The 26,721-nt window shown below is 43.6% G+C and overlaps 2 protein-coding genes across 5 annotated transcripts in view; one reads left to right on the top strand and one right to left on the bottom strand.

Moving 5' to 3' along the window:
* The first annotated feature begins 145 nt into the window (after positions 1–145).
* fbxl3l (F-box and leucine-rich repeat protein 3, like) lies at positions 146–14,976 on the top strand. Of its 4 annotated transcripts, none has more exons than XR_011520873.1 (6): positions 146–3,066; positions 4,455–4,836; positions 5,045–5,167; positions 5,300–5,471; positions 5,560–9,122; positions 14,838–14,976. XR_011520873.1 is itself a non-coding variant. In XM_015943634.3 (5 exons), the coding sequence occupies exons 2-5, from the start codon at positions 4,474–4,476 to the stop codon at positions 6,201–6,203; spliced, it is 1,302 nt and encodes a 433-aa protein (XP_015799120.1). In that variant the 5' UTR covers positions 146–3,066; positions 4,455–4,473; the 3' UTR covers positions 6,204–9,437. The 4 variants fall into 4 exon arrangements, 1 of the variants encoding a protein (XP_015799120.1); XR_011520872.1 differs by lacking the exon at positions 14,838–14,976 and adding an exon at positions 10,966–11,098; XR_011520874.1 differs by lacking the exon at positions 14,838–14,976 and adding an exon at positions 10,259–10,371.
* atp10b (ATPase phospholipid transporting 10B) overlaps positions 9,433–26,721 on the bottom strand; it is a 29,421-nt gene continuing 12,132 nt past the window's right edge. Inside the window, exons 12-21 of the mRNA XM_015943611.3 lie at positions 26,552–26,678; positions 26,276–26,460; positions 14,774–15,041; positions 11,444–11,520; positions 11,227–11,352; positions 10,939–11,139; positions 10,770–10,850; positions 10,596–10,700; positions 10,285–10,472; positions 9,433–9,703 (exon numbers count right to left, since the gene is read on the bottom strand). Coding sequence (XP_015799097.3) covers positions 9,433–9,703; positions 10,285–10,472; positions 10,596–10,700; positions 10,770–10,850; positions 10,939–11,139; positions 11,227–11,352; positions 11,444–11,520; positions 14,774–15,041; positions 26,276–26,460; positions 26,552–26,678 — 1,629 coding nt within the window. The remainder of the gene's footprint in view (positions 9,704–10,284; positions 10,473–10,595; positions 10,701–10,769; positions 10,851–10,938; positions 11,140–11,226; positions 11,353–11,443; positions 11,521–14,773; positions 15,042–26,275; positions 26,461–26,551; positions 26,679–26,721) is intronic.

Genomic DNA, 26,721 nt, shown 5'->3' on the forward strand with positions numbered 1-26,721 from the left:
ATCAGCGTCAAGGGGCGGAGCCTTAAACGAGAAGTAGAAGTAGTTTTAGCTGGGTTAATTTTGCCCCAGGTCTATCCTTAAGGCTGAAATAGTTTCTTGCAACGTCCACGACGGACAAACCTTTAAGTTTACTGTGTTCAAATATTCTCCATCTGTGTGTATTATTTCTAGTTTAATATACACACAGAGCAGGTGGATTAACCAACTACATGTTAAAAGTATGACTGAAGAATTCGTGTGGACCTACAAAACAAGACTCGGGAAATTAATAATTGTTTTGTCTCTTCCAGTAAATGTGGATGAGCCATGATTTGACTCTTGACCCTTCCCCCTGGACCCGATGTTCTGATGATGGTTTTTTTTTCTTCTTCAATGTTGTGACAAAATTCTGATAATTTCTCATTTTTAAACCTTTTCAATCTTCAGAGCTGTAAATCTGAAAACACATTCAAGTGCACAACTGATCAGATCCATTTCAGATGTTGATAGCCCGACAGAAAAGATTAATTAGAATCTGAAAACCACATTTTGTCTTTGTCACAAGAAGCACCAAACTAGTACAGGAGTGGATGATTTACATAAGTTTGTTAGTTTCAATGTAAAATTTTGTTGCTAGTTATTATATCAAAACACAAAAGTGTAAAACAAATATTAAAGGTCATATTTCATGTAAAATCCACATTTTGGAGCTTTTGACCATGTTTTGTTTTTATTTCCACATGAAAAACATCCACAAAGCATTTTTTGTCATCACACATGCATTTTTCTGTAACAGCTGCTTCTTTCCTTCAGTTCTTCAAAATTTTGCTGAGCTTTTGAATTCAAGTGGACGAGGTTGTTGTTGCGTCACCATCCCACTCCTCCCCACATAGGTAGTCTCTCGAGTCCGGATCCCTCCTCCCCTGGACTGTATGCCCAGTCTCTCAGTGTCGCTAGCAAGGAGTTTAATCTCCACAGTCTGGAAGAAGTGATTTCTTTCTTATCTAATCTGCACTTTAAATAAAGCCTAGAACCCAAAAATGGATTTTTGCCTGCAAGAGGAACAGGAGAAATGGTTGGATTTTATCTTCAGGAGCTCTCAAAAACCAAGGCAGAATATGTTAAACCATCACCAGTACCAGACTCGTTTTTCAAATGGATTATTTCTTCAAACCAGTGCTATTCCAACCACAACCAAAATGCTAACCGCTAGCTGAATGGTTATAAAGTTTGGTGGGTGCAGCATCAGAGACAAACTGGGACAAACTGATTGGAGCTGGATATCTGCTACCATGTCAGCTGCCTTTTCTTCATTTGAGTGGTGTGTGTGTGCGTGTGCAAGTGGGGCATGATGGTGAATGTGCAGCAAGCCTGAATCTGCTGTCTCCAGATCTGCAGCTGTGTACTATTGTGAAATTCACTGGGGAGGTGGGGTTTGATCAAATCCAAGCATTTAATTTCCAGGTAGAATTAAGGAGTCACAAAAATAACCTGTATTCCATAAAAAAATGACATCTCAATAGTGCCATATATCATTCCTACTGTTGCTATGGAAGGTTTAATATAGCAGGATACACCCCCTTAAAACAACCTTCATTATATGAAAAGGATGTCAGACTGCAAATGTTACCGTTTTCCATTACACTTACATTTGAAATTTGTTATTTATCTGGCTGAAGCACATTTTTCTGCCACCATTATTCATTATATTATTTTGCTTTATTAGTTTCCTGTCTCTTGCTCCACACACATGAATGCAAAATGTCATGCCTACCAAGTATCGACACAGGTGGTTAGATCAACCTCCTTTTGACAAACCAGCAAAGGCTCAGTACTAACACTCTCACTTCCATACTTTTGTGTGCAGACATGAATATTTCAATGGCCCAGTCCCAACACCCAAACTGCAGTCTATGGTCCAAGAAGTTCACTTGGAGGACGTGCAGGCTTCTAGTGTGTAGTAAACAAGTCTGCAAATTACTGTTGATTTGGAACAGTGAGGATTGCGTCTTCGACGTGACTTTGTACATGGGGACGCCACTCGCTGTCTGTGCTAATTTGCTGCTTGAAATGATAATAAAACTGAATGAAATTAAACAAGTGATAAAAGCTACAATGGACAATTTTTGCATTTACACTTGAAAATCCATCATTTTGAAAAGGGGTGTTTTTAATCTAAAGGATTTGTAACCTGGAATTTCAGAGAATAGTAAAAGTAAATCCTCTTAATTGATTTTATTTTGCCCAAATTTAAATAAAAACAAATGAAGCTGAAATTGTGACAACGTGACTGATCGGAGCATCGTAGAGAAAAGCAATTTAAAGTAATCTAATCTACCTTAAAAACACAGGCTAGCTTGACACGATTTGAAATCATCACAAAGCCAAGAAGGCTCATTGAGACTTAACTCAGGATCAGATAAGAATGAATAGCATAACTAAAACTTCCTTTATCTTCATTAAGTCTTAGTTCTACCATCTCTCATTATTATTTTTCATACTGATGGAGGTCAAGTCATGACAGGGCAGGAAAAGCTTGCAATGACAGCATTTTATTTGTTTTGTTTACAGCTAAACAACAATTCTCTTGGGGTGTGGTACTTTTTCACAGCACTCTCACACACATGCTCACACTTTGACACACTGACCTACTTTCTCTGAACCCGTGCACATAGGATCTTGTGCTCACAGCAAACGGATCAAGTCTGCAGTTAGTAGTAGTTCAGTATTTGAAATGTGCATGCTCCAACAGAGAGACTGCACTAACCAGAGGGAGTCTTTAAAACACAGAAAGGCTGGGTTGGCTTTGTTTTTGTGCTGTTCATCTCCTGTTGCTGCAGATGTATAGTCTGCGTCTGTGCAGCACGGTGGGAGAGTGAGAAGCAGATCCATGTTTTCCTGAGCTCACGTGTACCCGCTTCATCAGTCGCCAAGCTGTCACTGAAGTAAAGAGAGCTTATTATGGGAGCAGCCCCTGCTGTCCTATATCAGCAGCAGCCTGCCTCTCTGCACTCACCTTCGGTCAGGGCGATCTCGGGCTCCAGAAAGCAAGATCTCTGATCAGAGTAATGCTTTTACTCCTGTCAGGTAAGGCACGAAGACGTTCATTTGTTGGAGTAATGATGTTTGCTTGAAGCTCTGTTTTCTGCTTGTGTGTCAGGAGTGGGTGTACCAGTGTGTTTGTAACTGTTGTATGGGTTTGTTGGTGTGTTTATGTTGTGTGTTTTATTGTTGCCAATATTTCTTCTGTAGTGCCTTTGATGAATGGAAGGGTTATCACTGGTTTAAGTTCTTGTTTTTCTGGATTTTTGGTTCTTTTTTTGGTTCTTTTCTTTCTGTTGTTGTTTATTGTTTTCCTTTGTTTATTGCCCATGTCGGGTATCTGCGGGTTTTTAAAGTGTTTTGTTTATGTTGGTCCTCTTGTCTAAGGTCTCGTTCCTCTGTTATTATTTGGTGTTGTTGAAAAGTTTAAACCTTATTTTGTCATATGGTTTCTTCAGACCCATGAGTTTTTTGTGGCGTTATCCTGTTTTTCTTTTTCTTGTTGAAGAGTTTAGCTAACTTCTTTATGTGTCTTTGTTTATGGCCGTGCTGAAGTGTTTCCTGCCGCCACTGGAAGACAGAGTTGGATTTTGTTACATGAGAACGGACACTTGAGCATTCTGCAGAAAAAGATGTTTACTTTTAAATCAGGTGTTGGAGATGAGTTATAGCAGTTGTGTGTGTTTGTAGCTATACTCCTTACATGAGTATACTCTGAACTGAACTGGGAATCTGCTGTCGCAGTAAAAGCTTATAAAGTCAAAGGTCCATCAAAAAACACGCCCTTTCTGGTTTTTATGCTAAAATTTGAAACTAAGATGGTCTTATGTTGAGAAATGATACAATTATAGGTGCTTTTGTCAAATCTTGCCAATAAAATGATGCTTGATCGGAAGATCTGTTTGTTGGAGTACATGTTGTGAATTTCAGCTGTCAAATTTAAGCTTATTAGGAGTACAGCTGACTGAGCTTTAGCATTTTTCACAATAACAACACTCATATGATGTGTAAGCTGCTTACAAATGATGCTACACACTTAGTGTAGTCTAGTAATGATGATTCATCTTGATTTGTTGGTGGGGGGTGGGGGGTGGGGGTTGGGGGGGCTCAAAGGAAGGGCCCCACAAAGGCTTGGCCCTATCCATGGCCCTTCTGCATGGAGTTAGCATGTGTGGGCTTTCTCCAGGCACACAGACCAAAAACATACACGTTAGGTTACTGTGCATGACTCTAAATCGTCCCCAGGTGTGATTGAGTGACTGACTGCGTGTCTCTGTGATGGACTGGCGACCTGTCTAGTGTGTCCCCCACCTCTCGCCCAATGACCGATGAAGACACACTCCAGCTCCTGAGATGATGAAGCAGTTCAAAAAAACTGGATGGATGGACTTTTATGCTTTTGGTTAAAGTATTCCCTTTCTCTTGTCCCGCAGCGATCGTGCCTGTTTCAAAATGAAACGAAGAAGAACCTCGAACCTCACATCCAAATGCCACACCTTCCCCTCCCATAAAGAACCAGCCAAGAGACAGAAAAGACCGACATCCAGTTTGACGCCATTTCCAGTGCGAGATTGGGGTAACCTCCCCCATCACGTGGTTCTGCAGATCTTCCAGCACCTGTCTCTGGTTGACCGAGCGCGGGCCTCGTCTGTGTGCCGGTGCTGGAACAGCGTGTTTCACACCCCTGACCTGTGGAGGAGGTTTGAGTTTGAGCTGAATCAGCCGGCCACCTCTTACCTGCGCTCCACCCACCCAGACCTCATTCAGCAGATCATCAAGAAGCACGCACAACACCTGCAGTACGTTAGCTTCAAAGTAAGAGACTCCGCTCATCCCCTCTCCTCAGGCCTTCACAGTGTTCACAACACAGCTGATGTAAAAACATGACTTTTAAAATCTCAACCATCTGCTCCATCATGACACATCAGCTGTTTTGGCACCACCAGGTGTAACAGGCGCAGAACGTTTGAACACTTCTGTCTTTCCAGTTCTCGTTTGATCTGGTTTGTATTTTTCCCTGTAGGTGGACAGCTGCACCGAATCTGCCGAGGCGGCCTGCGATATTCTCTCCCAGCTGGTGAATTGCACCATCAAGACTCTGGGTCTGATTTCTACAGCTCGGCCCAGCTTCATGGACGTGTCCCAGGTGAGACTCAGCTCGCCATGCCTGCTGTTTGCACACTGAGCTTGTCGATCAGATGGATTATTGCATCTCAGTTCTTTGCAAAATGGCAAGTCAAAAAATGTCCTGACCCAACCATCGCTTTCTCCTCCACAGGCCCACTTTGTGTCAGCGCTAACAGTCGTGTTTGTGAACTCCAAGTCCCTGTCCTCCATCAAGATTGATGACACACCAGTGGACGATCCATCCCTGAAGGTGTTGGTGGCCAACAACAGTGACACCCTGAAGCTGCTGAAGATGAGCAGCTGTCCACATGTCTCCCCCGCAGGTAAGTTCCTGTAAAAGTGCATTTTCCTTTCTTCTTTATTGGTTAGTGTGAAGAAAAGTGTGAATTACTCCAGTCTGTCACTCGTCAGGGATCTTGTGTGTAGCCGATCAGTGCCATGGCCTCAGAGAACTGGCGTTAAACTACCACCTCCTCAGTGACGAGCTCCTGCTCGCTTTATCCTCTGAAAAACATGCCCATTTGGAGCATCTCCGCATTGATGTGGTCAGCGAGAACCCCGGCCAGACGCACTTCCACACCATCAAGAGGAGCAGCTGGGACGCTTTGATCCGACACTCGCCTAAGGTCAACATCGTCATGTACTTTTTCCTTTATGAGGAGGAGTTTGAGCCCTTCTTCTGTGAGGAAACTCCGGTCACACACTTGTATTTTGGGCGGGCGGTGAGCAAAGAGATGCTGGGCCGCATCGGGTTGAACTGCCCTCGCCTGGTAGAGCTCGTGGTGTGCGCCAATGGCCTGGAGCCGCTGGATGAGGAGCTGATCCGCATTGCAGAGCGCTGCAAGAGTCTGACGGCCATTGGGCTGGGGGAGTGCGAGGTGACCTGCAGCGGGTTTGTGGAGTTTGTGAAGATGTGCGGCGGTAGGCTGACGCAGCTGTCGATCATGGAGGAGGTGCTGATCCCTGACAGCAGCTACAACATGGAACAGATCCACAGCGAGGTGTCAAAGCACCTGGGTCGCATGTGGTTCCCTGACATGATGCCGACCTGGTAGACTGATGCAAAACGGAGGGATGGTGTATGGACCAGACATCACCTAAGGACAAGATCTCTTAAAATAAGACACATGTTAAATGTGAACATTTCTGTGTTTGATAGAATATTTCTGAGTGTTTCAGGTCACTTTAAGGCTCAAAAGAAAAAATCGGTCACTTTTTCCCCACAGATACACTTTTACTATTTGCTGTTTTGGACGGTGACAGTCAGGTGTTTGCTGTGTCCTTAGATAACTGAACACTGAATCATTTCTGTCCATCCATGTTGTCTTTCTACAAACTGATATTATTCCTGTTTTCTTGTTATGTCCCTTCATGTCAGTGAGAATCTAAACTGACAGTTGAGTAAGGCTTCCATCTGCTGGCTGCTAATGTTAAATACATCTCATTTGATCAAATTGTTCTGAAGAAGCCATTTTTACCGCCATCTTAAGACAAATCCAACCTCCTACAGTTCTTAGCAGTCAATGCTAAATTATTTTTGTAAAACTTCCCATCAGCAGACATACGGAGACATTTTTGCTAGACTCGACACCTGGATGCACTGGAGACTTTTCACTTGGCTGAACTGAAGCCTAATTTATGCTTCTCTGCCTGCGTCGTCGGGGAGACACACGACGAGGGCTCTCCAACAGGTTTACAAGGACGGGCAGAGTGGAGCCCACATTTATGAACATCTGTTTAACGAGATGGAGCACACAAGCTTGTGATTTGGTCAGGACGCCGCTTCCTTTAAACTCAATAACAGCACCGCTATTTCCCCCTCAAAAAATAAAAAGAGAGCTGAAGATATCTAGGGGCAGACATGGAGCCACTTGAGGAATTCCTCACAGAAAAACTCTGGAAATGTGAACGTTTTATTCGCCCGTGACTGGAGGAGTAAAGATGTGCAGCAAGAGTTTTATTTATGGATGGAAATGATGGGAAACGTGGGTTTGGAGGTGGCGAGCGCCTGAAGAGGTGGAGGAGAATGAGGGACAATTTTGTCCATGTGAAGAAGTCTCTGAAATACAAGAAACACAATATAAACATTATAAATCCACCAGATACATGACAGAATACCCCAGAACAGCACTAGGCCCTCTGTTGTCCTGGCAGGGAATTACTTTTCAACACTCCCCAGGTGATGGAGTAGTCCGAAGATAAAACCTCTCCATCAATGTGTGTGCGTCTCTCCCTCCTGAAGCTGACAGAGAAGCATAAACTAGGCTTTAGACGAGCTCCTTACTTACCAGTCCCCATTGCTTTTTCTCAGAACAGAGGCTGTTCATGAAGCTATCTACAATGGGCATGATAGGAAGACTAGGTTTTTACACACACACACACATACACACACACACACACACACACACACACACACACACACACACACACACACACACACACACACACACAATCCCTTAAATTTTGCATTAGGTGTGTATTTTTTCTGCACATGTCTCTCCTGGACTCTGGCTAATCGCTCTAGCTGCGGTGATGCCAACAGAGCGCAGGTGTTTCTAAAGTCAGACCTCCGTGCAGAACTCAACGTGTACTCTGCATTTTGCTGATTTGTTTTGTGGACTTTTGTGTTTTGCTGTGAACTAACATTTCATTTCATTTGTAATTCTTTTACATTCAAAAGCTTGAAATACTTTTTGAATGTTTGTTTTTATGACTATACACACCTACTGCTTTTCCCTCCTTTTAAACTCAGACTCTGGTTTTCTTTGGTTCACTTTTGCTATTATTTGCCTTTAAGAGTAAAAATAGACAAATAATAGCGAGTCTTGAACCAAAACATTAGCAGCACATCCACGGATGTAGTTTTTTGTATATCTTATTTTATTTGGGGGGGGGACATATCCCCACCACTTTTTCCAAAGTGAATTTTTGTCCCCTGCACTTTATATCATCCATAACAAACATTACACTATATTACATAGACACTGGTTAAGCACTAGGACCAAACAAAAAATAAACAACTGCTTGTGTTGAAGCCTGTTTCCCATTAGAACCATCCATCTCATCTATTGGCTCCGCAGATACTTGCCAACATGTGATTGGCCGTTCCTGCCACCTGTGTACTTGACAGTCTGCAGTCCTGACACTCCATAAGAGACTGTAGTTTTGTACATATTCTTTGTATACTTACTGTAAAGATAGCATCCACCCCACCCCCCCACCCCCAGTCCTCATACCGGTTGTGTCCCCCCACTTCTAAAGTCAAAACTACGTCCATGAGCACACCCTTTGTGGAGCTGCTGTCCTCTGAGAGTGGGCTGCACCAGAAGTGTTGTTGCCTAGAGGGAATTGTGATGGGTGGAAAGCTTTCAGAAAACATCCAGGATGACAGAAAACATGTTCATAAAGGTGTGAGGCATTGTTAAAGCCTGTCAGATGTAGTGCTGCTTTCTCTGGTTTATTTTTCTGTATTTCTTGTATTAACTATTATTGTTTGTGTCTCTTATTTCTTTATATAAAAATGCATTTATTTAATATATGATACATTGGGAGTCACTTTGTCCCGTGTGACTTTCCCACAGTTCTCCTCTTTGACCTCTAGAGGGCAGCAGACATCCTTCCAGCACTGGAGCGTTATATAAGCAGAGCTGCTACTGTATAATGAAGTATGCTCATGATAAGTCAGCCCTTTTACAAGTGGATTTGCTTGTGCACACTCCATTTCCATAAAGCAACAGACTCCTGCAGCACAGAGGCCTTTTCTACCAAATCTTGTTTCATTTGTTTGTTTGTTCGATTATTGTGGCACGCGCACGCACGCACGCACGCACGCACGCACGCACGCACGCACGCACACACACACACACACACACACACACACACACACACACACGCATCATACATTCAAAACAGAGATCTGTGACACACATGGCGTTATTTTGCTGTTGTTTGGTGTGAAGATGATATTCAACCAGGTAAGTGTTTTGTTCTGGAAAAGGCCATTTTTGAGGAGTGGGTGGCATGACTAACTGGGTTACCACTGTGTGCTAAAAACTCATCAGGAAAGCATAATGGTACTTTGTTATGAGGAGAGGAAGAAGATGTTGACCTACATGTGTTAATGAAGTAGTTTATTGCAAAATGAACTCCAGCCAGGGAGGAGGAAAAGTGTGTCTCCCTGCTTAGATTACGTTTCCCCCATAAAGAAGATATTACTCACACAAGTCAATTCAGGTATTTACAAATTTCCAAATAAATTATCATCCCAATGCTCTTCGCTCCCCCTCATGTGTGCACAGTCGACTGATGAGTGATGACATTCAGTGAGAAATCGTCTCCCGTGAGATCAAACTCAGGAACATAGTCCACAGGGGTGTCCAGAGTGGGAGAGGGTGGTGGAGACAGCCGGTAGCGTTTGACCTGCTCTCCTCCTCCCCTGAAGCCCCTCCACTCTTGAATCCGCAGAGCTTTTGTATCTGGGTCCCTCCTGTCCAGAAGCCGGCCTTGTAAGAGCGGAGAGGGGGAGATGGAGTTCTTCAGCACGTGAAACATGTACCTGAGGGAGAGAGAGGGTGGCGGTGAGAAAGTAGGCCAGTGGAAAAATAAAACATGCAGGCCTTTGATGTAAATCAGAGCTTATTCTCTAAATATCAGCACTTTCAGAAGCAGGAAGACAAGTGATGCTGCAGAGGATCCTGAGCATCACTATTAATCTTATTTAATGACAATTCAGCACAGAGTGTTGGTCCCAACTCCATCACACACCTGCACAAGCTAAAACCTAAAAGATGGTTAGAAAATCGGGGTGAAATATCTTGAAAAAAGACGTTCTGCTTATTTTCTGAAAGGTTTAATCGGTAAATGACCAACAAGGGTAATTCTACGAAGTTGTATCATTTACAGGTCAAACCCACGGCCTTTTCTTTTGCTGCTCTAGTTCAGGTTTGGAGGATTTCTCTTTATTCAGAGAAACATGCAAATACTTTAATAACACGAAAAGAGAAATAAATTGAGGGAAGTCATCAATCTGCTGCTTTTGTCTTCTCAAAATCCCTTTTTCACAACATCAAAATGCATTAAATCTCTGTTTCCATGTTGGATTTATGGACAGGGACAGACGCAGGGAGGATGAGGTACCTGGGTAGCAGGGCCGCCACCGTGGAGATGGTGCAGATCAGGTAGAACATGGGATCGGCCATCTGGCTCTGGAGGATCCAGTAGGGATTGGACGGAGGATTACAGGTAATGCAGGTGGCATTGTAGGCAAGAGTAACAATGAAGTACAGCCCCACGCTGCCCAGCATGGTAATCCAGTGGACCAGCGTCTACCAGACAGTAACAGGAACAAAAGTTCTAACAGTGGTAACTCCAAGTCATTTAAATGAATCTGTTTTTATTCGAATTGCGGGATCTTTGACTTATTGGTTAGATCTGAGTTGAGAACTCACCCAGGATTTAATTTCTATTGACAAATGCAGCAAAATGGTAAATAAAGCCACAGTGTTCATTGGAGTCCCAAAGGTGAACATGTCCACATCTGAGTCCTGATAGGCCTAAAAGTCAAAGACGTACTCAGTCAAATGTCAGTAAAAAGATCACAGGATGAAAAACGCCTTTCTTACCAAATAAGGAATAAAAAAGCACACAAGACTCTGATAGAAGGCATCCAGAATGGAAATCCAGAAACTTAGGAAGTTATATTCCTAAAGGAAAAAACAAAAATAATAAACACACGTATTATTTAAAATAATCTCTACACATGTGGAATAGGACTGATTGTTTCTCACAGACCCCTTTTCCTTGACCCATCCTGTACAGCTCAGGAACTCCCATCAGCACCTCTGCAGAAACGTCTTTGTCAAAGATCCCAAACATGATGGGCGGCACAGAGGTGAAGAAAAGGTTGAAGAAGATCATCAGCCAGTAGTCAATCATAGCAGTGCCGGTGAATCCACAGAAGAACTGGTACCAGAACAGGAGGTTCACGTAGGCCTGAAAACATACACAGAAACACACGTTTAAACAAATAACCCATCAGAGCAGAGGTTTGGCAACTAGAGCTCTTGTTAAACGGCTCACCACATTCTTGTAGAAGAAGTAAATGATCATGTTGGCCAGTCGGGTGTAGCACCAGTGTCCGTGAACCAGGAGGAGTTTCCTCAGGTGCTTAAACCGAGATATGGCAAAGTCACTCGCCATGACCGCCTGAGAGTCACAGAGAGGAGTCCTGATGAGTTCAATGACATTTTCATAATGGGAAAAAAGACATTTTACCGCAACAGATAGGATATCCAACCTGCATGCCCTCCTGACCGGATATCCCAATGCCAACATCCGCTGCTTGGATCATGTTAACGTCGTTTGCACCATCACCTGAAATCACAACACATGGTTGTATTCACATATGTTTTTTCTAATCTATTTTAAATGAAACATTCTGTCGGTCTTCTTATCTAGCTGTGAAGTAGGAAAGTGGCAGAGTGTGCTGCTTTGCTCCAAACAATTGTTCAGTTCATTTGGTTAGAGATTTTTAAAAGGTTGCACAGCTGAAACACTAATTTGCTGCAGCTGCAACTAGAATAAATTTCAATTATTTGATAAAATAAACATTTCTTTTATAATGAGGTATCTCAAGGACAAAAATACAGCTCCAGAAAATAGTGCATGCTCGTTTATTTTGCTTGTAAGCTCGGCTTGATTTAACCTTGTGATTTGTCATAGAGCCAACTAAAATTTTGTAATAAAAAATCGTAACAAAAATATGAGTTAATTTTTGCTATATCAACAGTTTTTTCTTCCGGCTCTCGGAGGGTGCAGACGCTTTTGTCCTCCTCTCCTCCATATCTTGTCGTCAAGGCCTTTGTCTGTCTCTGTGCTGGGTGCACGGCTGCTTCTGCATTTTTTCTGGAAACTGGATACTCTAATTCACTAAAATGGATCTCGTCAGTTGGTCTCTCAACGCGATTGATAACATTTTTTCAACGATGAGAACTGGAGAAGGGGCTCCCGGATGCCCCTCCGGGACAGACCCAGTTGGACACATCATGGACTCCTGGAAACAGTGGAACTTGATTTGTTTATCTCAGCTGTCTGTGGAGGACTCTGAAGACGTGTGGATATTTGTGGTGTTGGTGTCGGGTTTCCTGCTCATTGGCCTTGGAGGCTACCTGGCTTACTGGAAAATTAACGAGCTGTCGAGGAATATTGGCCTGGTCCCTGAGCTCAGAGATGGTTTGCACCGCGCTGTGAATTCATAGACTCACATTATTGTCGACATGAATCGTAAGCTTGAAACTTTGGCCGAGATTCATTCTTTGGCACAGAAGATGGATGCCATCAAGGATAGAGTGGACGAATCAGCACGGATTGGGATAGTTTAATGTCCATTATTGGGATTTTGAGAGGTTGAGGACCAAGGAACTGTAAGACAGAGAGGAAATTATCTCTGTCTGGCCCCGAAACAATTTCTAATCGGAATCTGGCGCCCTTGAGCCTGCAAGGCTCCAATGAAAACTCCCCCCTCAGAAGATATGTGGAATGTGCTGTCGCTATGGCAACTCAACTCTGTCTCCTATCCCAGCCTGGACGGGACTGCGGGAAGGCCGCTGAATCATTCCAGGGTCACTGCACACTCCAACCCTCAATGCTCCTCTCCCTATCCACACTGAGGTGACATGCGCTGCTTATCGTGGCTGCAGGAGCTGAAGTAGGGATAGTCCCAACCCACCACCCCACCTAGTGGACACTTATGTTGTGTTGTCTGAAGTCTGTTGCATATCTGTCTGAGGTGTTTTTTTGCAGAGCAAAGCTGCCCTCCTGGTGGAGGGTAACTCTGAAGTGCCTTTTTTTCCCTCCACCTGAACCAATCCTCATGTAACCCTCTTATCTCTATTAAGGTAGTGCGACTCAGGGTTGCAAATGACCACAGTCACCAATTCTTGTCATGTGTCTTTGCCTATGTATGTCTGATCTCTGAATTGTGTGTACTGAAACTCTAATTTCCCTCTGGGATTAATAAAGTTTCTTTGGTTGATTGATTGATTGATAGGTTGTTTGAGAGATCTTAAAATTACTAACTTAACATATGTTAACCACATGAATTTTACTTATTCCAAACTGTTATTGATTAGCTGAGTAATGTTTATTCTGAGGTCTCCACTAAAACAAACACTGCTGTAAAATACAGTTTGCAAACCATCATCATTGAAAATGTTATGTTTTTACACAAATATATTATTAGAATTAAGCTAAAATGTTTTATAGTAGCAACAAATCTAGCATGCACAACTGTGCATTATGTTGTAAATGTTTTTTAATAAACCGACTTTAGAGGTTGGTTTTATTTTGGTCCAGTATTGTTTACATAAATTGGATGTGTGCAGCTTTTATCTGGCTGCAGGTGTTCTTTGTTGTTTGTGATGGATAGGGAGCCTGAGTCACGCCCATCTACTTACAGACCATGGGTCCCCGGAAGAACGAAAAAATTAATGCAAGTCAGTGGGGCTAAAAAAGCTATTTTCCGCTTGTTTTGTGCCATGGATTTCACGTATGATGCCAGTGAATTAAAATAAAAAGCATTTTGATACCAAGAACACACTTATTTTAGAACGGGGGTGGGGTGGGTGGGGGGGGGGTGGGGGGGTGGACAAACTAGGTTTTGTGTGAAAACACGTCCAGGACTACACAAAAGTGACATCATCGAACCAAACACCGAGAAAACAGAGGGAAAATGGTTGTAAGTTCAGCAAACTTCGAATCCTTCCTTCAGGAGGAAAGAACCACCGTAGTAGAGCTACAGGGGGGGGGGGGGGGGAGATATTGTTAAAAATAAATAGAAAAGTACAAGTAAAAGTAATTAAAAATGGTACAAAAGGTAGAGATACAAAAGGCAGGGTCAACGATTTTGGGGGACAGTAAGTAGATGAAAGTGAGTTTTCAGGCGAGACTTAAACTCGTGTAGAGAAGGAGCTGGCTTCACTGTCAGAGCGTCATCGGTCATTCTGACCTTGTACTAGAGTAGTGCAAGCACGATCCACAATAAGATGGACCTATTCCTGTCTTAGAACAGAACCAATGCTCCTCCTCACCAAGAGGTGTATGGTTCAGGTCTAATGGTTAGTCAACCAAACTGTGGAATGCTGGAGAGACAATGTCTCTGAGTGTCCTGATGTCCCACCAGAGGAGCTGGTGAAGGTGAGAGAATGGACTGGGCCTGCTGCCGCCCAGAAAGGGACCCAGATAAGCAGGAGACGATGATTGCGAGTTCCTTAGGTGTGTTTTAGCTTTGCTCTGCAAGTGAAGATGCTTTGTTCATTTCTATATGTTGATGGTTTAACTGTTAAACCCAAACTGGTCTCTTTATGTTTAGATTCAATTCAAGAGTTTTGAAAAACAGTACATGTGCTCAAACCCAGCAGGAAGTTCTAAGGTTTATAATCTTCTAGTCAAATATCAGGATAGAACAACTCTCTTGTGCGAGGATGTAGTCTGAAAATAGGAGATGGTTAATAAAATATCTTCTATTTCACAAAATATTGGTGGACATTCCACTGAATGATTGGAAATCTTACATGTAAAAACTCTAAAATGTAAACGAACATTTTGCTCGGATTTTGGACTTTCTTACCAACAGCAAGCGTCATGACTTTGAGTTTCTCTCGTATGAGTTTCACCACTTCACTCTTCTGTAGGGGGGTGACCCTGCAGCACAGCACGGTGCGGCAGCGCTTCGCCAGGTCCACAAACCGGTCCTGCAGGTCCGGGGACAGAGCCATGGACACGGTGTTTCCATCGATCACCAGGGCGATGTTCTGGGTGGTGTCCACGTTACAGGGGTCCTCCTCGTACCTCCTCACCTCCTCCAGAGTGCAGTCCAGGATGGATGTACATGTCAACTGAATAAAGTAAAAATGTTTGAGCTAGGTTCTAAAAAAAAAAATCAATAAACAGTAACATTTCAGAGAGTAATATTTTTTTAGGGGGGAGGGGGGGGGGCATAAAGAAATTTGCTGTCTCCTGTTGTTTTGCTACTTGCAGGATGGGCCTCCAGCATGAGCAAGTTAAGTGAAAAACCAGCTGATCAGAGGTAGATGTCAGCATATCAGTAAATGAACTCATCACAGTGTTTCCCCAAGGAATTTTTCCAGCTGTGATGGAGGTGGTGTTGGCGGGGGGGGGGGGGGGGGGGGGGGGGGGGGGGATTATGACACGTCTCACCTTTATGTTAATATTGGTTTATTTGATGCACTCCACTTTGAACTGCACCAATCCAGCGACTGCTGCATTGTAATGACTAGTATTAAAGGTGAGTTCACCAATATTTGCACAATAATAATTTCTGTTAGTGACACACTTTGCAGAGTGGCTTTGGCATTAAATTTTTCTTGGCGTCTGGAAAAACATCTTCTTTTGCCCCCTTTATTTTGGTCCAAGATCATTACTGGGCTGGCCTTATTAAAAACGTTCTACACCCCTGCTTAGTAGACTTAATGAAGTATTTTTAAGCCAGTATAAAAATGACTGAAATACAAATTTACATATTTGGCATTATTGACCAATATTTTTGATTTAATTTATTTGTTAAGAACATCAAGATGCATTTCAGTGAACATTATAATAAGCTGGGCAGACACTGCGACTTTTTCACTCGTAACACAGCTTCAGCTCAAACTGTACGACTTCAGCGCAGGGTAGATCTCACGAGTCATGTGCTCACACTGTACGTCTGGTAGCAACACGTCGGACCTAAAATACGCTAAAAATAGCAGTTTTTACACAACACGTCAGACTTTTTTGTCTTGTTTTACCTGTTGTCCTTCGGGAGTGCTGCAGGAGGACACACAGGGATTTATGGGGGTTGGATGAGGAAACGAAATAAAGAAAGTAAATCTGTGTTTTGTGATCAGTTTAATTTGACATGAACACGACAAACACACTTTCTTGACAATCATTGTGAGTAAAAAAACGTGTAGAAATAAAAACGAACAACGTGTGTTATGGGGGAAATAGCGGGTGAGCGGAGTTGATGCATGATTGCGAATGCGCCGTGAGCGGTTCTGGTACTTTTTGGGTCGCAGCTGCGCGCTGCGCTGCTTCAACCCTCATGAGGAACGAGATAAATATTAAACACTCCAGAAGTCCGTGCGAGCTCACGATTGCTGATCAGTAGCTGGTCACGTGGTGTTAATCGCCTCTCGTAACCCCCGTACACTACACGACGCTCAGTGCAAAACTCGCCCCGATCTTGTGGATTCTCGCACGAGTGGAAAATCTGCTCAAAAAAGTGAAAAAGTCGCACAGTGTCCGCCCGGCTTACTGTCTGTGTGTGTGTGTTGATGCCTGGGCCGAGCTGACAGAGCTCCCGGCTGCAGTTTTGTGTGTAGGGAGGGGCGGGCGCTCTGACTGGCCAATCACAGAGCGTGAAGACAGTCAGTTACCCAATGAGGACTTCATTCAGCACGATTGCAAATATTTTCGAGTTTTACACTCGTTTCATGCTCGTATTCGTCAATAATGCTTTATCCGTACGCTCATAGCTGTAACCACCCTGCCCTGCCTCCTCCTCCTTGCTACCTGCCGGCTGTGATCACAAGCAACAACACAGTAGTTCCCGCTGCTTCTTTGGGAAACGGCGCAAAAAAAAACCATCAATAAAACTTGGGATGTTGTCGGCGTGGCGGTGGGATTTCAGCCGTGGCGGCCCGCCACGGCTACGCCTATGTAAGGGAAACCCTGCATCAACGCAAAATCCTGCCATTTTCTTTTCCAACTAACTTCTTGTTCCCGAAACAGGAGCACCAGAGCTCTTCCCCAAAGAGATTAACTCACAAGGCACTCATTTATACTAGAGACCAATGCAGATGTGTTGAAAAAAAACCCAGTGAACTTGGTCTTTAAACAAATAGAGTTCGAAAAGGTAAAGCACTACAACATTTCTGGAACCTTTAACGATGAACAGAAAACACAGTTTATAAATATGATATCAAAATAAAATGTCACTATATTAACAAGATGTGGAAGCTGTTACAAATCTAAAAAGTTTCCATCAAAATAATATAAAATATAAAAAATAAACACAAAGCTGTTGATTTATTTTCTGTCACTCAGCTGTGATCAGCAGCAACACAGAGACAATGGTAACTGCTGTATCAGTGGTGAACCCGGATGAATATCCGTCATATTTACCACCTAAAACCGATGCACGTGTTTTTAAATCATTCAAAGAAGTTAACTTCAATCTGCTGCTCATCTGAAGTGTTAAATAGATTTATAGATGTTTAACAAAAACATCCAGTCTGCCTAACAATTGTTAAACTGGCCACCTATTAGCTTTTTAAGGATTTATGATTTCTCAAAGTAACATGTCCTTAAAATAATATATATTAGTAACAAAATAGCTGTTGATGCCTTTTCAGTAATGACGAGTAAGAATAATACTTAGACTAGGATCAATGATACTGTTGCTGTGTGAAAATAGAAATGGGGCTAAAAAAGGTGTGATTCTTGATTAAATGTTAAAAGGGCTTGCCACAGAGTATGGGGGCTACAAGTTGATGCTTTATTCATTAGCTGCTAGGCTACTTTCACGTTTTTTAAGCAACAGCTCTGTTTCCTTTTACTTTAACAAAATGCACCAAAAGCTTAGATTTTTTTTCAGTCTGCCAACTTGGAGAATTTTGAACAAACTGTGAGACTCCAGTAGGGAGATGAGCTACAACTCCTTAGCAGGGACATTTTATTGGGAAATTCATGAAATTTAGCAGAGAAAAAGAGATTTTTCAGCGCCTGTTCAACAAGTGGTGTGGCTATAGGGCTTGTTGTGATCACACGTGATTACGCATGGCATGCTGGGATGTGTGCGGCCATGTTGGAAGACTGACGAGCGTAAGCACAGAGAAGAAGCGGATGTGGGTGAAAGAAGGTGTTAAACTACATTTCAAAATCCCCCCAAAAAGGATGCGCAATATACAGGGATAGGTTAAATAAAGACGTCGGGGACTGGTGTGTGGACAAAATCAGCATTATAAATGTTTTTTATCCACATGAAAGACCCAAGACCGGAGCACCGATGACATATTGTTGCTGCTGCAGTTCTGCATAACGGACATTTCCGGCTTTCTTGTTCGTGGTGTGAGCGGATGCAAATATCCGGATGAGAGGTAAATGTTTAATTTGCAAGTTTTTCTAGTAAAACAATCAAAATTGTCATCTCACAGAAGAAGTGTAGCGAGAGAAGTTGTGTTGTGTGTCAGCGCGCCTGCATTAGCTTACCGGTATGTGTGTGTGTGTGTGTGTGTGTGTGTGTGTGTGTGTGTGTGTGTTTCGTGTGCATGTCGCGGTTGAAGGAAAGAAACGATGTTTGAAAAACGTATACCATCTGTAACTTACCAGAATGAAAATACTCCGGAAGGTGATGATTAGTTGCCTTATAGCTGCGATCCAAGCGAGCCCACTACACAAGGCCCTGTGTGTGAAATCCATTGAAATCGTGATAAAAAAAATTGACTCTTTAGCGCCATGCAGTTCAGCGAAAGTATTGCAGCTACGGTGGCTCACTCATGAGTTTGACTGTATGATCAATTTCGAACTTGTGTAGCCTAACCCACACAAAGCTTAAAACAAGCTTCTTGGCCTTTTAAAAAAGTATTTATAATTATGACTGTTTATCAACCTACCAGTTCTGAAGGAAACAAGCTAGCTCTGTTCTTGAAGCTGACAGCATTCACACAGAGAGGAGGGGTGACGTCAGGGGTTGTGAGAAATTGTGTTCCCCTGAAATATTCTGTCCCCCCGTATCGGGATATCGCACCTCTGGCTATCTTCACAACATTTGTGATAAACCTTTACGGGAAAATGATGTAATGTAATAATGTTATGCTTTGATTTTTTATCTGTATCCCCTCATAAAAACAATAAAAACCATACAGTAAAAACATTCTTGTTCACTCTTTTGCAGCAAGCTTATTTATCATTTTTGAAAGTTATGTAAAGGGATGTAATCTCACTCAGTTTAACCATCTTTTATTTGAGGTAATTTAGTCCTCATAATGGAAAATAAGTTCTGTGGATTTGGAAATATTTGCTCTTGACTGCCTAAGGGAAACACAATATTTCAGGGGAACATAATTTCCCACAACACCCGTTTCACGTGGATCACGGAGCGCACCGCTCGATGCAAACAAACTAGCTGCCGCTACCAGCTTATATGGATATGGAGCGATCACTGGCTGATCGTTAACCACGGCTGGTGAAGGAGTGTTGGTGAGCCGGGGACATGCTGGAGATCAAGTAAACAATGCTGACTTTTCCACCAGCTAATTGTGGCTCACGGCTGGCGTGGTGGAGATGGGCGTCACGAGCTACTGAGCTATTAGTTAGCCATGGCTAGAGCCGGGGGAAACGCTGTGTATGCTGTGTGTAAACTCCCACGGATTACCAGCAAAAGAAGACCCAAGTCTAAAGGTAACGTTTGAGAAGAAGCCCTCTGTGTTGGAGCGTCTGAGTAACGTGTGGAGAACTACATCGCCATTAGTAAAGTGTTGTGGAGATTAAGTAAACAACGCTGATTTAGCCACTGGCTAGTGCTGGAGCGTGTTGGGCGAGACGGCAGGTTGCGGGAAGAGAGGAGACTTGAGTAGAAGACTTTGGAATGGACACGTTGGGACCGGATTGGGAGTTCTGGTACGAGGAAAAGAAGAGTGAACAACTTGAGGTGAGTTTGGGAGTCAGAGACACTAATCGGTGTCTGGCATCCAGACAATAGTGGGCGGGGGTCTGAACATATGCAGCTTTCTTGTGTTGGACGTAATGAGGAACTGACAAATTTTATGTGTCTTTTGATTTAATAGCTTTTTATTCAAACTAACAAGTACAGAAATGGTGTAGCTATTCTTTTCTACTTCTTAGTTGAATTAGTAGACTCCATGCTTCCAGGGCGCACTGCTGCCCTCTGCTGGTTCTTTCAGGTTACAGTCACAGTCCAAACAGGTAACGTGGAGCTCGTATGTCCCTAAACAGCCACTGTATTTTAAGATGGTGATGACCATGGAGCCTCAATCACAGTTTACCGTAAATCCTCTAATATTGGCCTGTATTCAATTAACAGCCGGGTATCATATTTTGACCGGTGTCGGAGTCGGCAGAGGTGAATAATGGCCGGCATTTTATTGTGGCCGGGTGGAATGTGGTAACAAGCAAGTACCACGGGGTGGGGGGTGGGGTGGGGTGGGGGTGGGGTCATTGGTCTCACTTTTGATTTGCCAGTGACAGACCGCGATTTGGCAGGTGCGGAGACGAAGGGGAAGCGAAAATTTGATATCAAGTTCAAAGAGAACGTGCTGATTATGCTGCAGAACACTGGGGAGCAATAGGGGTTGTATGAACTAGTTGACTTCACTATAGAGACTTTTTATGCCTGTCATCGACTAGTCGCTGTCACATGATAATGACTGGCAAGATGCAGCCCACGGAAAAGACAGCAGCCTGTTGTCAGCAGGTGACAAGCTCCTGCGCGTCGGGGGGGGCAACGCGCTGTGCCAGAGCGTCGGTACTGACACCCGCCGTAAAACGGACATTTAACCAAATTGTGACGTTAACCCTCTTGCAATTTAACATTCCCCTCACCCCCATCCTAACCTTAACCAGCTTGCGCATGCAAAGCTCTGATTGTTGACTCGCTCCAGACATCTGCGTCCTGAGCACGGCCACAGTAACATTATCAAATCAGGTGTCGCCACCTCAAAAACTAATTTAACACGCGATCGTTCATGTCGGCTCATTTCCTTTAATGTTTTCTGTCTTTTATTTTCGCCTGATGCGTTTCGCTCCTGTGGATCGGGGCGCATCACCTTGTCCTCCGGTGACGCACCGATCACTGATGCATCCGCCAAGCAGCGAGCACTCCGCTGTTTTTGCGGTCGGTAGATCTTTTAGAATTGCAGTTCAAAGGTAACTCATAAGGTGAATATATATGAACCCAGGTAGCAGTTTTTCTTTAAGATTGAGAGGAGATGCAGGAAGATAATAAACAGGCAGGACAGAAAAATAGTCAAATAAAAACAAGTTAGTTTTTGTACCTGCTGTTGCAACAAACAGACACCATTGAAGGTAATCAGAAGTGAGGAACAGAAAATGAAATAATTATTTTAATGTTTAGAGCAGCAGGAACTCCGAGAGGCTGCAGGCGCATCAGTGAGTTTGCGGCCACTGCGCAGGGGGAGAGGGGAGAGGGCTGAAGCAGAAACTACCGTTGTTAAAAGAAATGTGTTTAACTTTGAAAATGTGGGCGCAATTTTAATTGTCAAAAACTCCAGCGAACCATTAGTTCATTTTGCTCAAATAGAAATTGAGGCCTGCCTCTAATTCTGGCCCTCCTTCCAATAAAGGCCTGGAGCTTGATGAGCTTGGGTCAAATACAGACCCGGGTCTGTATTAGAGGATTTACGGTATGTATATAAAAATGTACAATTTCAAGTTGAGAGGAATATTTAGAATTGATCGTGGTGGGAAATATTAGTGACAAGTAAATATTAGTAAAAGAACAAGTTTGTGAACTGGAAACACAGGATTTGATAGTAAACTGGGAAAAATATCACACACTGGGCCTTTAAGCTAGATACTTGGTCTCCGTGGTTTTGTCTCTAAGCATGAAGATGGTGAAAAGTTAGCTTGTTATCCACCTTTAGTACCCTGGTGATCATGTGTGTCACTCCACAACACAGACCACAACCGATCAAATGAATAATAGATTAATTTAAGCCACAAGAACGAGACTGGGCTCGCTGTTTACAGTAGCAACAAACAACAAGTAAAGCCTGATTCATGCTTCTGCGTCAGTGCGGAGATACGCAACGCCATTATCCGTCATTGCGGGTCTGCTGGAGAGCCCCCGCAAGTACGTACGGAGTCGAGCTCTCTTTTGTAAACATCCGTCCGTCGAGACGGAGAATGCAAGCTTGTGATTGGTCAGGGCACCGCTGTCATCTACACCGCCGCCATTGCACCCTCAAAAACATAGAGAGCTGAGAATAACTAGCGGCAGACACGGAGAAGCTTGAAGAACACCTTACGAAAAAACTAAAAATATGAATGTTTAATTCCCCGTGACTGGAGGAGTGAAAAGATGCGCAGCAGGCATTTTATTTGTGGATGGAAATGACAGAAAACGTGGGTTTAGAGGTGGCAAGCGCATGAAGAGGTAGAGGAGAATGAGAGACAAATTTGTCCGTATTAAAAAGTCCCTTATATACAAAAAAAAAAAATACACAATATAAACACACTATCTTGGACCGGATACATGACAGGGTACCACAGCACAGCGCTACGCCCTCTGCTGTCCTGGCGGTGAATTGCTTTGCAACACTCCCCGGGAGACGGAGAAGCATGAGGGCAAAATGTCTCCGTCCGTGTGTGCGGGCGTGTCTCTCTCTGTTGGAGCTGACAGAGAAGCATGAATCAGGCTTAAGGACTCACACGCCTCCAACAGGGCAGACGACGTCACGATCACAAGCCCTTTTAACTTTTAACCGAGAACTGGGTCGTACAGTGTGAGCACATGACTCGTGAGATCTGCCCTGCAAGGAAGTCGTACAGTTTGAGCTGAAGCTGAGTGCTACCAGTGAAAAAGTTGCGCAGTGTACGCCCGGCTTAACTCGCTGTTTCTCGCTCCCAACTCCGGGAGCATCGGAGCAGTGGCAGCCTTGCCAGTGCGGAGCAGCTTGTGGACTGTACCAAGTTGAGGATTAGCGGAGGGAGAGTAAAAATCTTTGAATGAATAAAACACATTGTTTTGCAGGTTAATATTATTTTTGTTGTGCTCTGTTCTCACTGGATAATACTATATCACTGTTAAATATGTATATATGCTACATTTTTGGGGGGGACAACTTTATGACGGGGGAACATGCCCCCCCTGTCCCCCCCAGGATTTTCGCCTATGGCCCTGCGTGTCTGTGTTGCGCTGCGATGGACTGGCAAACTGTCCAGTGATGTACCCCTGCCTGTTTTGTCCGATGAATGCTGGACATGACACCCCCCCCCCCCCCCCCCCCCCCCGGGTATAGAAAGTGGATGGATGGATGGATGGTTAAATATCATCAGGTCAGCCAGATAACATCTCTCAGGTTGGTCATCGAGTACAAATAAACAAAGAAGTTCATTAATGTGCATTTCCTGTGAGGGTTGGATATTTGACTTGTAATTAGATATGAAGGCATTAGTTATTGTTCTGGGGGTTTCTGACATCATTCACCATCAGTCTCACTGGTGACTCAGAGGGCAGCAGCTGCAGCTCCTCTGCTTCAGGTGAGTAGTTTCTATCTGTTTGAGGCCAGGGTGGGAAGACATGCTCGATTTATTACGAAAGATTTGTTCCTGTGCCACGAGATCTTTAATGACCCCAGTGAGGTGGACCCCGGGTCGGGCAGCTTCTGTTTCTCAGATAAAAATGTAAAAGTTTGACCTTTATTTTAAATGTACAGGCAGTCAGAACAGGTTCAGCAATTTAGAAAAAAGATCTAATTAACAGGTCAAACTTTCAGAGTGGAAAAACACTCAGAACTTATGCTGAACTTAAGAAGTCACTGATGCTGTTTTAAAAAGTTACATTCATGGGAACCAAACAGAGGTAAGGTAATGATTTGTAGGGAATGTTTCTTCATTTTTAGTGTCAATTTATTTAAAAACAAATTTAAAAACCTAAAAGTTGAACCAAAGTGCTGCTAAATAACTGGAAGTTAAAAAAAACCTATCAGGTGATTGTTGAAGCATCCACCTCTTCTGGAATTTTTGACAAAGTCAACCATCTCTGCAGCCCTCTACCACCCAGGGCCCATCAGAAGCCTCAGTGCAAGACACTTGAAAGCCCGCATGGAGGTTGCTAAAAGACACCTGAAGGAGCCCGAGATGGTGAGAAATAAGATTCTCCGGTCTGACGAGACCAAGATAGAACTTTTGGCCTTCACTCTAAGCGGTATGTGTGGCGAAAACCAGGCACTGCACATCACTTGTCCAATGCAGTCCTCACAGTGGAGCATGGTGGTGGCATCATCATGCTGTGGGGGTGTTTTTCAGCTGCAGGGACAGGACGACTGGTTGCAGTCGAGGGAACAATGAATGTGGCCCAGTACAGGGATATCCTGGACAAGATCCTTCTCCAGAGTGCTCAGGACTTCAGACTGGGCTGAAGGTTTACCTTCCAACATGACAACGACCCTAAGCGCACAGCTAAAATAACAGAGGCTTCACAGCAACTCTGTGACTGTTCTTGAGTGGCCCAGCCAGAGCCTTGAATTGAACATCCCTGAAGGGACCTAAAAATGGCTGTCCACCAACATCCACCATCCAACCTGACAGAACTGGAGAAGATCTGCTAGGAGGAATGGAAGAGGATCCCCAAATCCAGGTGTAAGAAACCTGTTGTTCTTTACCAAGAAGACTCATAGCTGTGTTAGCTCAAAGGGGTGCTTCTACTAAATACTGAGCAAAATGTCTGAATACTTAGGACCGTGTGATGTTTCAGTTTTTCTTTTTGATAAATCTGCAGAAATTTCTAAAACTCTGTGTTTTTGTCAATATGGGGTGCTGTGTGTACATTAATGAGGGAAAACAATGACTAACTGATTTTAGCAAATGGCTGCAATATAACAAAGAGTGAACCATTGACAGGGAATACTTTCTTTACTCACTGTACACATGTATTTAAATAATGATTTATTCAAACATTTTAACATTTATGCCTTGATTGAAACAAATGTATGGTGTGTGAGAACGTGGGGGCAGCGGGGTGCCCCCCCCCAATCCCCAGCCACCCCTTGGGGGCATCACTGGTTATAACTAATAGAATAGACTGGCAGATCAAACCTGCCATCAGTTTGCTCAGGATGCAGACCATCAAACTCTCCTAAACACGTTGCTTTAGATGAGGTGAAATGTCTTTAACAATGTGTAAGGTTATGAAGTTCATTGTTTTCAACTCTATACAGCTGATCCCTGTGCACAATAACACCGTGTAGAAAAACCAAGGTCGGGTGTTCCTCAGACTGTTTACATTCCAGGAGAAGAGTCCGAAGGAGAAGAAGAAACTTTACTTAATCCAAGTACTTTATTTGTGATTAAAATTATTAAGCAAAACAGATGTTGATCAACAATAATCAAGTGAATGATCTGTGAAATAAATATGTCATGAATTATGTTTAATGAAAACAGGACTACGGCACAGACATACTGATCCTCATCTCCATAGAAACGCATGACACATTGTTCCAACCAATCAGAGCTTTCGGCTGCCGCAGGAGAATCTGGTGTTGACTTCAAGTGTCCAATCCACTTTACTCCAACTTATCAACAATTCAGAGATATAAAACAAGGCAACGCCATTTTAAGTCAGTTCCATTTTGACTTCAGTTCTATTCACCGTCATCCTAAAGAAAAGCGCAGCCTGGCCAGATGTGTTTTCTTCTTTAAACTAAGAACTTTGAAGCGGGAGATTTTCGTCGTTTAACAACCAGACGACGTCCTTTCAAAATAAGAGCACCTGCTGACGCCGACGAACGGTACCGGGGTCGACCCTCCAGACGGGCTTTGAAACGTTGTGACCGCTGCACCGACAGCTCCAGCGTACATCCGAGGTCTCCAGACCTGGCATTTCCTGATCTACTTGGGAGACCCCCACTGGGTACGTACACGGCAAAATAGCGGCTCATGTCATCACTTTATAAGCCTCGTGATATCTAGTCATAACAAAGACGACCAGATTCTTTGACGTCAGCCTAGAGAATCTGAACCAAACACACACACACACACACGCACCAACACAACATCCGAATCCATTTTCATCCATCACAGAGTAGTCCTGGTAGATTGTTTAGAATTTATAATTCAGAAATTAAAGATTCTCAAACGATCCCATCTCTCTCTCTTTCCTTGTCTCAAAGTCAATACAGAGTGTTTAATTAAACTCCCTGATGATAAAAACAGCCTATTCTTCTGTTTATAAAAGTGAACTACTAACAGTGTATTAAAATACAACTTTAGATAGTTACATCACTTTGAGTCCGTTACAAATGTCTTTAAAAAATTGTCAGAGCCACAAAAAACATGTCTGAAGTCAACCAGGCAGCTGCCTCCTCACCTTGTTTTTGCAGCTCATGTTAATCACCAGGTCCTCCTCCTCCAGAAGCCTGCAGGCATAGCCGATGTTGACAGCCGTCTCTGGCTTGTCACCTGTCAGCACCCACACATGGATCCCTGCCTCTCGCAGAGCCACCGTGGTTTCTGGGACGCTCTCCTGCAGACGGTCCTCGATGCCCGTTGCCCCTGCAGGAGGACAAGCATCCCACATTGTTCACACACAGGCCTTATTTTCTGCTTTTTAAGTGCTGTGAGTGATTGGGTTGATGCATGGTACCCAGCAGGGTGAGGTCAGTCTCCAGCTGCACAGATGTTTCCATGATGAGCTGCTCTCTGTTGTCCATAGAAGCCTGAGCTCTCTTCCTGTCCACTAACCAGCTTCTGTACACGTCTTCGCTCACAACCTGGCACACACGAAGAATAACAAATGAAACAAACGTCTTTTCC

The sequence above is a fragment of the Nothobranchius furzeri genome, chromosome 1 (genome assembly GCF_043380555.1).
Source record: "Nothobranchius furzeri strain GRZ-AD chromosome 1, NfurGRZ-RIMD1, whole genome shotgun sequence".
Taxonomy (NCBI): domain Eukaryota; kingdom Metazoa; phylum Chordata; class Actinopteri; order Cyprinodontiformes; family Nothobranchiidae; genus Nothobranchius; species Nothobranchius furzeri.